General features: G+C 40.1%; 1 protein-coding gene across 1 annotated transcript in view; it reads left to right on the forward strand.

The window, feature by feature from the left end:
- Positions 1 to 9,110: 9,110 nt before the first annotated feature.
- Positions 9,111 to 14,337, forward strand: part of col19a1 (collagen, type XIX, alpha 1) — a gene marked incomplete at its 3' end in the record, with an annotated part of 69,656 nt that continues 64,429 nt past the window's right edge. Inside the window, exons 1-2 of the mRNA XM_079511807.1 lie at positions 9,111 to 9,330; positions 13,482 to 13,605. Of these exons, the coding sequence (XP_079367933.1) occupies positions 13,518 to 13,605 (88 nt within the window). The 5' untranslated portion in view covers positions 9,111 to 9,330; positions 13,482 to 13,517. The remainder of the gene's footprint in view (positions 9,331 to 13,481; positions 13,606 to 14,337) is intronic.

A 14,337-nucleotide genomic window follows, 5' to 3' on the forward strand; every position in this document is an offset into this window, starting at 1 on the left:
GCACAGCCATAATATAGTAGCCTATTTGAGTCCAAATTCAATGTAATATTCTATGAATCTCTCCCTTTCGTGCAACAAATTCCACACAGAAGATTTGTCTAAAACATCATGTATACTAAAACGTGTTTGTTATAAATGTTTTGCACAGCCTCACAGATTGAACTAGGTGCCTAAATAAAGCAGTGAGGTACAGACGATATGAGAGCTAAGCTCAGGATATAAAAGCTAAGCCTAAATTCTGACACATATAAGGGTTACATGTGTGAACATTGACTTTAGATTGCTTTGACTTAGTACTTTGTAACTAATTAGATGATGACGACTATAGTTGGTGATCTATTTGCCTGGCATTTACACTGTATATTGATCAAAAACATAACTTTTATTCTATCTTTTAAATTGTTTTGTGCTGGGATTTGTTGTAATTTCTCCTTTGTTAACTTGTTTATGAAGTCAATTTGATGAAACTGTTACATTGCTAATGTGCAAAAAACAATAAACATAGTTTAGAGCAGGCCTGTCGAACCCTCTCTTAAGCTCTAGACTCTAAACTTTAGAGTCTAGAGCTAAAAGAGACAAATCAGACTGTCTCAATTTCAGTTTTCCTTTGAGGTTATGAACATCTGCATTGTGTGACTTTGTCAACATCTGTATAGTTCTACAGCTTATTTCAGCTGCAACCGCATTAAACAAAGATAAGCTGCAGGCCAAACAAATTTCTTTTATGTTTTGTTTGCCATTTTCTTTTGGCTTTCATGTCCAGGTGGGCACCGTGGACCACAAAATGATGAATGATACTTCAAAGTCTTTCATTGGGATTTTTGATGAGTATAATGAATCAACTGCAATGTTTGCACACACATTAGTGGCACAGAATATTACGCTTGCTTTGTCTCCTGCTATTGCCCACAAAATGCTTTGCCATGTCAGTTGTATAAATGAGCCAATCAAAAGGGCAGGTGTTTTACACGTTAAACCCTCAAACAATAGGAATGTGAAAGGCACAATGAAGAGTCACGTAGAGTGCTCTTATAGGCTTTGTTTGTGTTGGAGGCAAATCACTAAGTCCCCAAAGCAAATATGTTTGCTGAGATTATGTACAACATACATATCCAGCTGAAACATAATACTACACACAGAGTACTGCATGAATAGAAAAAATACAGGTGTCCCAGATTGATCAGCATTGTTACTGTAGAAACCATGTCATGTGCCAGATTCACCAAATTAAATTAAGTTGATGTGTGAAAGCTGCAATCCAGAATTTATTTTAATGAATAAATAAGTAGTTATTTTAATCAATATGTATGGTAGAGTATAGGCTATGTTAATACAATATAACTAACATGTCTACAGTGGTGGGAGGTGGTCTCCCTACTTATGCATTGATAAATGTAGACCCTGGTATTAGGTTGCACACCTACTGATAACTAAAGTACTACCTCCTAAAGCACTCTTGGAAGAGCATTAGAACTAGAAGACCTTGGTTCAAGGACATGCAATTATAATGTATTGAAGTATTTTAAAATATTGCCCTAAATGTTACAACCTGTGGTAAGTAGCCTACTATAGGATCGATACAAGTGCATTAATCACTAGAGACAATGTTGTTATGGAAACAAATTAGAGGTTATACCTCGGTGGAACTGTATGCTGAGAAGGATAAAGAGTTATATTGTTAAATCTTGATTACTGTTAAAAGCATTTTGCTGTAGGCTATTTCATTGTATGTGTGTGCTTGCGTGCGTGCGCTTGCGTGCGTTTGTGTGTGTATGTGTGTGTGTGTGTGTGTGTGTGTGTGTGTGTGTGTGTGTGTGTGTGCGCGTGTGTGCGTGCGTGCGTGCGTGCGTGCGTGCGTGCGTGCGTGCGTGCGTGCGTGCGGTAACATACACCCATATGTCCCTAAACCTATACATCCCATTATTGTGAACATGATATCTCAAAAAAGCCTTGTATGGAAGTTCATTACAAATGAACAAATGTCCCCTTGGACTAAAGAACCAGATTTGGTGGTTAAAGGTCAAAGGTTAAGATCACTTTGACCTAACATTTTCAAAGTCTTCCATACTACAGTACATGACTCTTGACAGACATTCATGGAAACGGCAACTGCATGGTTTGCAGAGGCATGCAGCCACAAAGTGGTATTTCTAGTTTAAATGTATTATAGTGCTGGTAGTGGCAGCAATCGCAGCATTTCATCTATAGCTTCAGAACACCGAGTCAGACCACAATGGAAATAAGTCCAAAGACTTTCTTGTGTTTGTATCCTTGACGTTTCTCTGATGAACATGATGTAACTTGTTTTTTTTCCTGTATAAAGTCTATAATCAAATCAAATCAGATTTGGTGGTCTAATAAAGTAGCAAGTTTTCTCATTCTCACCTATCTATCTACTATACAGTTCAGTCAGGACAACTCATGAATGGATGGAATATATATTTATTGAATATAAATTAGCAATATATTTATTATGGTTTGGCGATGAATTGGATCTGCTTCTTAGGTACTGAGATCAAGCGCATCAGTCCCAACCATAGGGATTCCGAATCCCCCGTACCTAAACCGCAGATCCAAAACGACAGGTGGAGGAGGGTGAGCAGCAAAGGTTTTTTTTTTTTTTTTTTTACAACGCACTATTTCTTTAATGGAGTCCATCAATAATGTTTCTTTTCCCTCTTCATTGTGTTTACAGAGTAGCCATATTATTATTATATTATTATCAATCGTAGACGTGGGCAGAAATTCAAGACAATTTTCACCCCAGAAAGCTTATGGCCTGCAGGCCTGCAGACTTTGAATCAATGTGAAACAAATGTTTGGCTTCTCACCCTATCTCTAAGGGAGATGCCAGCCACCCGTCGAAGAAAACTCATTTCGGCTGCTTGTATTTGCAACCTTATTCTTTCGGTCATGACCCACACTTCATGACCATAGGTGAGAGTAGGAACGAAGATTACTTGGTATGCAAAATTGGTTAAAGTGAATTAAGGTTTTGTTTGTGTCTGTTTGTGCTATTGTGTTAATCTAAAAGTGTGTTAAAATGAATGAAATGACAAACGTTTATTTTTAATGCCTGCCTATGTGATAAGAATGTGTGATAAGAATGTGTCCCCTCACCCACCCTGGCCCTGCTGTCAGATTTGTCTAGTAGCCTTCTGGGTCCAGTATACTGTACTTGGTGGATACTGTTTATTGCTGAGGTGGTTTTTCATCTGTGTCATATAGTAATTAGGCCATCAGTGCTTACACCCTGGATAGGTAATGCAACTTGACATCCCTGGACTAATGGACTCGTGGTAAGCCCAGTGGGTGTCTCTTGTTGAGACCTTTATGCTGAAATGCCAAAAAATGAAGGCCAAAAGTGAAAAGCAACATCTCACTGTAGGGTGGGTGATGGCTCATTTAAGCAACACCTGGCCTGAGTCAAACTAATTAGACTCTGAGCTTGACGTGACTTCAGTACATCATACCTGTTGTGAAGATGTGCGCAGGATACATCAGCCCAGCCTTCCCCCCACACGCCCAGGGAGAGCCTCTGTCCGAACAATGCATTACATTGGCTCTCCCCTGTTTGTTCTGTGTAGCAATACAGTTTCAAATGCATCTGTTTATATACCACAGCAGCATGGCAAGCAGCATAGGCTACTGTAGCTCTACTAGCTGCATGGTTCTGAATCGTACTGTAAAATGTAAACCACCATTATTGAGCCTGCCTGTCACACTGACATTATAGTTAGTTGTCACAATAAGTCACCATATAATTTTCCCAGTGTATTATTTGATAGTAGGCTACTTTCAAATGTTTTTATTCATTTAGTTTTTCCTGTCTTTTGGTCTTGTACAGTGCTCTTCAGTCGGTGTCATGTGGGTATTCAATTCAAAGAAAATGTGCCTTAACCGCTTGATCCCTTTATGGTTCATTGACTGGTGTCCCTGGTTGGCTCACTTCCTTTTAACCCTCTACTTGAGTCTACTACACCAAAGCTCATCATCTTAAAAAAAAGATCTGCTATCTCCCCCGATTGTTCGTCTATTATGACATGCCCAGAATTGGGATGCTAGTGTATAAGGGCCACCCACACAAGTTTAACTCGTCTCTAACTCTCTAACTCTAACACTAACAAACTACTTAGAATTCACTACTTTTGTTGTTATTCTGTAGTTGTGGTGTGACTCTAGAATGTTTTTAATATATCCATAGCTGTAGTGACTGTGTGTGGTGTGGATGCATGGTCATTTAATTTAACATGTGGTTTGAATGTATTTGATGTGCAGCAGCTTGTCAGAAGAACAATCGAGATCAGCCTGGATCACACTGATGCCTTCCACAGAGCTGCATGGTGCCAAATAATAATGCCTTTGTCACTGCCAGTAATTCTTCTGTGGACCTTCTTTCTTCTATCCAGCATTGCCTGCTGCTGCCCATGCGGACCTGCAATACTGGCTCGGTCACAGATTGCTGTGACCGGAAATATTTTGTGCCAAAACCGACCAAGCGCATCTTTATGTTAGAGCTGACTGTCCCTAAGGATGCCTGGAGGAGACATTTGAGGGGAAATAGACGAGGAGAGGCTGGTTGGTGCATGAGCTGTGGTGGACAGTAACTAAGTAGGCCTACATTTAGTAGCCTACTTTTTACATCACAGTGGCAAATATTGTATTTTTACACTCCACTACATTTATTTGACAGCTTTAGTTACTACATAGGCTATTTTACTAACCTACTTAGTAAGTAAGCCCTGTTTTCTGCTTTGGCTAATGGCTAGTCAAAAACATGCCACGTTGTGAGCTTGTAAATCTGCTACTTTTGATAAAAATGGACTGACTTTTGTACTTTACTTGATGCCAACATGATTACTCGAGTAACATTTTGAACACAGACCGTTACAGAGTAGGCTTAGTTTATGCTGGCTTTACTACTTTTACTTAAAATATACAAGTATACTACTCATACTGCTGGTGAGTATCAGGCAGGTAGCAAGCAGGACTGAAAGGCTTTGCAGGACTATCCTTCTACAGCATGGCATGCTGTGGCATACAGAACTAATGAGCCTCAACATGGGCTTGGAGTTGGACTCACAACAACAGGATTAATAGGGGGAAGCATGTCACAAGGGTACCAGTGGTGAAAAGTAACATAAGGACATTTACTCAATAACTGTATATGTGAATAGCCTACAATTTAGAGCTACACTTTCAAACCCTACCCCACTATACATCTCAAAAGCAAAATGCTGTACTTTGCAATCCATCACATTATTATCAGAAAAGGGCTAAAATAGAGATTCTGGTCAGTAATTGTCGTCCAATTATTGTGATGAAATGGGTATAAGGAGCAGTTTTAGTTTTACTAGTATAGGCCTATGCATATGGTATTAACTTTGTACTAGTAAAATACTTAGTAAGAATTGTAATGCAGGATTTTTACTTCTAGGCCTAACAAAGTAGACCTATTTTATACTGGTATTGCTACTTTTACTTAAAACAACACTATGTGACATTTTTAATGAATAAAATGTAATTTTGTCCAATCAGTAGACTAGAGTAATAAAATATAACTTTTGGGGTAGATCAAAGGTCATGTCTCACAGGATCTGACACAAATTTTGACCTAATGGTCAAATGTATCCCCTGAGCAAGCAGGCAGGCTCAATGGTAAAAAAGGCTCTTGCCTAGGAAACTGCCTGGGTTCAATTCCAGGTTTAGAAGAGGACAGTTACATAGTGCAGCTTTAAGTCTGAGTAGCCTACTTTTGCCACCACTGAAGGACAGGCTTTCACCTAATCTATACCTGGATAAAGCCATCTGATGGAGACAGACACTTGAGTGAGCTGATGATATCTGATGACCTCAAGTTCCATCGCTGATGATGAGGTTTCCAAGTGCATCTTAACCGCGTGAACCCTCACTGTTCTGGGCAGAACAGTGAGTGAAAATAAGTCTCACAAATTGTGAGCTTGTACATATTTTCAGCAAAGAGACAGTCAGGATCAGTTTGGTGTAGAGTAGAGGGGGAAAAAATGGAGGAGGCCATTTGAATACATAATGGTAATTATAATTATAATCATAATTATAATTATTTATGTCGGCAACGCTGCAAATGACTAGGGCAACCTCAATGTCTTTCGAGAATAAATAAAGGTTTGAGTGATGAAGTTTGAGTGGTTTCAATAATGATAATGAGTATGATGATATTATTAATATGAATTAATAATAATTATCCTACACCACAATTGCTGCAGCCAAATCTATAGGGTTGTTTGAAAGAAACACATGAGCATACACCAAAAATAGAGGTGGCATTCATCATGGTTGTGTATTCATTGAGTGCAGGAATGTACCAGTTAGCTTACATGTTGACAGATGGGGTGAATGCAGGTTAGGTTACAAAACTGGAAAAAATAAACAAATAATAGAAAGAAAATAAAGCTGTCTCCTCTGTCCCACCAGAGCCTTCTAAATGGACTGCTGTGGGTCCCTGGAATGCACTTTCAGAACCATTGCTCATGTATAATATATTATATAGTATAGTATGTATAGTTTACATAGATACTCCACTGTTACGTTCTTAGTTTACGCATGATTCATGATAACTACTTTTTATATATGTGATGTATGCCATGCTTTTTGTTATTGCTTAATGTAAATCGCTCTGGATTAAGAGCGTCTGCTAAATGCCTAAATTGTAAATTGTAATTGCTAGTTTAAACCATTGCATGGTTGAAACATGGACATCGATCATCTAAACTTATACAATAAAATAGTATGTGACTATAGTGACTATGTGGTAAACAAGAATAGAAAGGACTACTACCTCCGGCAGAGGGACTCTGGGCGGAGCAATACATCACACAATCTGAGGACCAGACCAGAGCACTCCCCTGACAGATTCGCGCCACTTTTCAAAACATCTCCTGACAAATGAAATGAAATGAAATGAAATCTATATTTACCCAGGGTATCTGGGCTAAGCTCAAGAACTTGTTTCCAGCCAGGCCCTGCTCATAGAACACATTTCATCGTAGTGGTTCAATGCCTTGTTCAAGGGCACTTCAGCGGTGGTAATTTTAACGTGTCGGACGGCTGAATCGAACTAGGAACCTTCCGGTATCAAGACCGCGCCGCTATCCGTTCGGCCACCGCTGCCACGACTCATGACTCCTGAGTCCTGGCGTGTGATGAAGTTCAACGCAAGTTACGCAACTAGAGCAGCCAGCGGGCCAGCGGCCATGCAGCGTCAAGACAAGAGGTGTTTTTATTTTCTCTTTTAAATATAATATAGCCGCTATATTACATTAACATTTGATGTGATATATCTAGAGGTAGCCACTAGCCAGTAGGCTTACTGAGTATTCTAGCCGCTCCTATGTCCTATTTGTCTTTCATTTGATTCGAAATGTTTCGCTCAACGCCACCCCCACCCACCCACTGAACAGGTAGGATATGGCCAGGTGGTGACGCATTGCTAATTCAGCCAAGTAGCACGCGCGCGCTGTGTGTGTGTGTGCGCGCGCGTGTGCGTGCGTCCGTGTGTGTGCGTGCGTGTGTGTGTGCGAGAGACTGACAGATATAAAGAACTATAGACTAGCTATAGCCTTTATCCCTCGATTTAGCTTACTGTAAAAAAAATAGAAGTCCTTTCTTTCCTTTTAGTGGTCTAAAGTTTTCGTTTTTATTTTCATGGAGGGGGCAGAAGTAGTGTGTGAACAACTGTTGAGCTCATGGTTGAACTGAACACCTGTTTCTGTCTAAATGCAAAGCCTTTAACAGGGCATTGTTTCAAACACGTTGGGAAAGAAAACACCCACTTTACCCCCCACAATGCTTCTCAAAGTGGGGTCTGGGGATTCCCAGAGGTCATTGAGGGACCCCCCCCCCCCCCCCCCCCCCCAATCCTGGCTGCAGCAAAATTTCATTAATACAGGCTATAACCTATAAGGCTATGTTTCACTCTCTCCCCAAAAGTAAAATGCTCTGAAATATTATCTTATGGTGGGGGGCATAATATCAAGTTTGCGGTGCTTGACATGAAAATATTTGATACCTTCTAGATATCTTAGTAGACGTCTATAAGGTCAAAGTCTAACATAATGATAAAGCTCAGAAAAAAATATATATATATTTTTACACTTTGTTATTTACTCAATAGCCTACAAAGTTTATTGTGGCCTATTGCTACCACAGGCAACATATGACCACAATGACACTGCGACCCCTTGAGAGACAAAATACAAATCGAACAAGCAATTAAGGGTCCATTTGTATCCAATTCCAATCCATTTGTATACACTACACTCTGAGTTACGGTAGTCATTTAGCTGCATGGGGACCACTTGGAACCCTCTCAAGGACCCCAGGGGTCCCCGGACCACACATTGATTGCAGTCAGTGGCAGTGCACTATATAATTTCATCATCGCACAGGAAGGATTGGACAACTTGTCAATATTAATTGACCTCCAGTTTTGACAAACGCCATACGGCAGTGACATAGCATCTCAAATTGTAATCTTGGGGAAAGCATAGCCGCAAATTATTGCGAAACGTCCTGGCATTCTGACAAAAATAGATGACTCGAGTCTGCTCCTATGGAATTAGGCCCTAGCTTCTACAGCTGTAGGCAGCCGAACCATGTTAGATAACGCACTTTATGAATACAAAACATTGACTGCCAACACGCCTTTTGGAGCATAAACATAACAGACTGGTCACTGGTAAGATTGTTTATTTCCTTCAAATTTATACCTGGATCTGGATGATCTCTGGGTCGGTACCGGTCGGTACTCGGTAGTGAGTGAGTGTGCACTGTTCATTCTACATTTCGATCGTTTACTTCAGGGGAATCAAATCTGGGCAATATCTACAGTATTTTATGGCTTAGCTAACTTACAGGTGGTCCACTATGGAGCAATTTATGAGAGATTCCGAAATATTGATAAGAACGCAAGCATGACAAGAGCTATTTACTTTGCGCACGTGGTTTTAAGTAGGGAGCAAGTGTGCTTGAAACTCTGCTGGGCTTTTCTCTCCCCCCCACCCCCTCTACGTGAGAGGTTGCGATGTGTATCTGACTATCTTATCCATGCTGTTTGCAGAGGAGTCTGTGTCAATACATTTTAGTAATAATGACAGAGTGGGTGGGTCATTTCAGTGCGACTAATAAGGACCGCGATCTAGCAGGCGATCACCACCACTGTGACTTTTATTTCCAAGTCTTGGCACCGGGATTTACTGTAAACTGATCGTAATCATATGGATTAATATGCCTCTCCGCTGTTTGTTTACTTGGTTGTTTTAGCGCTAGAGGGGGAAAACTTTCTCTACAACAGTAAGTATACCGCTGCTTAAAGCCGAATCAATTTATACTTTTAACAAAAATAAAAAAATCATACAAAAATAACACAATAAAGAAAGCGCGTCTGTTAAACTGAACGATATGCATGTTCACCCCGGTTAATCCACCTAAAACCCCGGCTACCTTTTCTTTTGCTGTTTGGCACGAAAGTGGCTTTTACGCACCGACCGATTCCTAAGCTTTCTAACTTGTCAGGTTTGCCACGGGACACACGCCGCCTAATAGATTTATGCATGTTCCTTGTGTGTACGGTTAAACATTTAATTAGCGTTAACAGGCGGCAGTGACATTTTAGGGAACACATGGAAGGAAAAAAATCTTAATCACTTGATCAAATAATTATTAAAAAATGAAACCGTTCAGCCAATCAGCGGCCGCTCATTGAAACTGTAGCAGCGCATGCAGGTGGAAACTTAATGCTGTTCTATCAGTTTAGCAAAGTACAGCTGCCTGTTCACTGCATGACTGAAGTTGATTATAACTTATGATTATGAATGAGATCAAAATACTGTGCCTTATAACTTTACTGCTCAAACAGGACATGGAGGTTGAATACAAAACATGTGTTGGCTGCTTGTTGCTGTTACAACATCAGAAATATGGGCTACTCACTCAATATACCATTTATGGTTCAAAAGCTTTATAATTTTAAGGACCCCCAGTTTTGTATTCATTAAGGACATAGACCCCACCAATAACTCTGAGAGGGTGTACAAATGGAACAACATGGGTCCATTTGGTTCCATGTGAACATTCTCAGAGTTGCAGACCTGTCAAAGGGTCCATTCAGTTCCTAAATATCAGTCATTTAGCTGGGGACCCCCTGGAACCCGCTCAAGGACCACTGGGGGTCCCTGTGGGTCCCACTTTGAGAACCACTGTTGTAGACTGTATCAATGTCAGCATCATTCTCAGAGGATGACATGGCGGTGATAGTGGTAGCCAGCTATGCAACCTCTTGAGGTGAAATATCACATGGGGTGGGGGGACGCTGACACTGTTTTGAGGTAATCTTCATGTAGGGCGGCCCCTGCTTCTCTAGTGTTGCATGAATCGTACTATGGTGGTGGTGGGATGCTAGTGTATTGTGCTTGCTTAATCAACACAGTTGTGTTGTTTCGTAGTGTGTGGTGTGAGATTTGGTCTTTTCACTTTTTAGGGTCATTAGGCTATTATTGTTTTTTTTAATTATATGTTATAATGGAGAAATTATCTGCAGGGACAGGAGTAAAAGAGAGTGTCATGATGAAAACGAATAGTTTACTGTTGGTCTTAGTTGATCAAACTGCAAGGTCAATTTGAATTTTCTACAATCAAGGATACTACATTACCTTATGCTAATAGTGTGATCTACAGTGTGGTAAAGTAATCAAATGGATTGCTTCTTAGGCTAATTGGGATTTGTTTCATTGCATAGCAGGACATTTGATTCCATTAGTTGAGGTACTTATCAGTCAGATCGAACTGATACTACGCACTGTGATTTTTTTTGTAAGTGTTAAAATAGCTCGACAGTATATTCTCCTAAGTATCATAATAGCTATAGAGTTGTTTGTTGTTCATTAACATGGGTCTCCCCATCTCTCCAGCTATTTAGTAAACATAACATTTGTCTTGAGGTCAGGATACCAATTTCATCCAATCAGGAGAGAGAACTTATACAGAATGCAGCCAGGATAAAGAAGTGAAGTTGGAAGTGATGAAACAAAAGAAAAAGAAAAAACTGGAACACTATAACATGTATGCTGATAGATGAGTTTGATCTCTTGATTGGATGAAATCGTCAGCCCCGCTGAAAGTGTATTTTTTATGTTTACTAAAGTGCTGGAGACTAGAGGTGGGGAGACCCCTACTACTGAACAAACACTCTATAGAACGTCGCAGTCCGGAAGAGAATTTCCAATTTTCCTATAGACGTTCCAGAAAGTATTTATTTAAAGACCTGTAAGCCTCGAACAAAGCCAACTCGGATGGTGACAACTCATGACAATAAACACAATTTTTTGGGCCGAACAAATAAAGTAGAAAAAAGGGCAGGGTACAACACTTTTTCTTTTCTTTTTTCGTCTATGGGGAAAATGAATGGGAAATTCTCTTCTGGGCCGCTCGTCGTCATGAATGGGGCGGGACTGCGACGCTCTATAGCAGTGATTATTACTGTACTGTACTGTACATATTATAGAGCTTTAATGTTTTGTTTTGTCCAAAACATTATTCACATCACTTTTAATAATAATATACTTATACAACTCATTGTCTAATAACAATTCACTGATTAGAATTATTATACATTTTTAGTATTTAAAACAACAGTCAGCTTGACTGCAAAGCTTTTCTTTGTTTCCACAATATAGTCAGCACATGCCCAAAGTTTGGCTACAGGCATAAGTAAGTAAACAATATCAATATTGTCTTAATTTGAATGATACTAAAGACATCAATAATTGGTTATTTGTATGGGATGAAACCCTGCTCTAAAACTTGTCTGGTCTGTGAAACACAACAGTCCACATAATCAATCAACACACTTAGGATAGCAAGGTGGTCTAATGATAAAAGTGGTCATCTTCTTCTTGTAGCTTACTGTACGGTCTCAGGTTTCATTTCTGTAGTCCACCTGGAAGAATTATTAGGTGATGTACGTAATTCCGTCCTGCGGAAGGGAAGCGATCAAACAATCTGCTTACCACTACATGAGAGATGGCATCCTATACTGTATGAAGAAGTGGTGGGCAAATGGAATAGTGTTGCCACACTACAAGTTGTTAAAAATTAAAATTAAGTTTTAATAGGGCATGGCATGGAGTTTACTAGTATTTCTAAGATGCCATTGAGAGAGTGACACCATTTCTCCATTAGAAATGGAGTTATGTAAAGCCTTTATGATCGTAAAGCCGGTGCCACAAACTATTTTCAGAATCTCCCACAAACATTCTCTTATAGGTTCAGAACATGGTGAGTGAGAAAACCCAGGAATATGAATTGCCATGCTTTTCAATTCATTGGACAAAGGATTGAGACTTGCGGACCAGGGAATTGTAATTCTGGAATCCATTGCTCCCACGGGAAAGGAAGCCATCATGAGAATAGAATACAAATGTTGGGGATTAGCATAAATGTTTACTTATAAAAGAATGATGGACAAGGATGAAGGCAGGAATTGCACCCGCTACAGAGCCATTGCTTGAGTAAAACGGAACAAACTACTGCAATAGTGTTGGTCTACAGATGACTCAGTCTTCTAAAACTCTCCATGGTGACTTGTTAGAGTGAATATAGAATACAATATGGAATGGTTGAAAGAAGTTATTTAATTTATATTTATCAATATAGCTGCAGGTGTTTTCTTACAATTACAAATTGGGGGGCTTATTGTCAGCTAAGGCCTTGAACAAAATACTGATTGTGGAAAAATAACAACTTGTAGTATACATTATGTCCATTGGGACGCCGTCAAAACAGACAAAACTAAAACGTATAAATGGCAAAGCAAACGGCATTGAACTAAGCAGGTGTATACTATGTCGGTTCAAAATGCAGGGTTGCCTGACAGGGACCATAAAACATGCTTTAGACATGTCCAATGTCAGTGTAGGACAGGTATAAAGCCTCATATTATGAGACTAGACTGAAGTGCAACTCAATATTAGGAGGGTAATACTTTTACACTTGGTGTACATGGAGTGAACTATGAGAGTAATTCTGGTTCTCTGTAAAGTAAATCTTTATTGATTATATTTGGGATGAGGTGAGATTGGATTTTTCACAAGGTGTCATTGCAATTAAGCTAAAGATGAGGTGCCCTGGAGGCCTGGGGAGTAGGCTACTCATCATCCGACTGCTTGTGACCTTGTCTGTATTATTGTACAGGTTTCTCTGAATAATGACGTGCTTGAAGCACATAGAAGGTTTAATTGCCCAAATGGCATCTTGGCTTAGATAAGGTTGAAATGTACCCTAGAGCTATCCATTCCATGCAGAAAGATTGTGAGATTAAACGAGTTTGATGCATTTGTTTCAGTTGTCAATCTGGCTAAATATTTGGCTATCTTTTAATTTAATCAGATTACTGATTTGCTCTATTGTGCTTAAGATCTGTGTGCATTTCTTGTATTTGTATACAGGTGTGCAGGGAGCCTGCTTTCTAGAGCAGACAAGACATGAGTAACTTGCTACAATGGACTGCCTTCCTTTGGACTCTGAATTCCATTCCCTGCACTTTTGGAATGACAGTGAATGACAGAACAGGTATGTATTTTTGCTGTCACCATATTTTCTGTCACTGTATACTTTTGTGTTTTGTTTAGAGGGAGACAAGCACTGTATATGTAACGTGTATAGAACAGGGTGTGCAGATAACCCACAAATCATGGCTGATTGTTTAAGAAAAACATATACAGTATAGTTAAAATCACACCTGTGTGAAGTGAGCGGTGCTACTGTACGGTGTGGGGGTCCCCGCAACATCCAGATCCCCAGGAACACGCCCAGGAGGCCGGCCCGGTTCCGGTGAGCCGCCCCGCATCCGAAACGGTCGAGAAGTGACAGAGTTACCGTGTTGCAGCTTTCAGTGCTCGGACATACAGACAGACAGACAGACAGACAGAAGCTGCGTATTGGAGCGGAGGCACCGCTCAACAATGTAGGGACATCATCATGAATAATGGTATGAGCCTTGGACAGCCTACACTGAGTGAGTGACCCTGGAATTGGCTTCTGCTGTGCCGGTGTGTGACAGAGGGCCCAAACCCACTATGGCACTGATTAGTCTATTCTGAGCAGACTGGACTCCCGAGCAGCTTGACTTTGGGGAGTTAAGTTAAACTCTCAAAAAAAGAAGTACAGGCAAAGTCAAAGTAAGATAAAAGAAAGAAAGAATTGGCTAAAAGTAACATTACATAATGGCTCTCAACGAGGGTATGCGCGTGACATCATCATCATACCCGGAAGTTATGCGGAAACGCCTACTAAGTGGCAAAA

Source organism: Electrona antarctica (genome assembly GCF_951216825.1).
Source record: "Electrona antarctica genome assembly, chromosome: 10".
Taxonomy (NCBI): domain Eukaryota; kingdom Metazoa; phylum Chordata; class Actinopteri; order Myctophiformes; family Myctophidae; genus Electrona; species Electrona antarctica.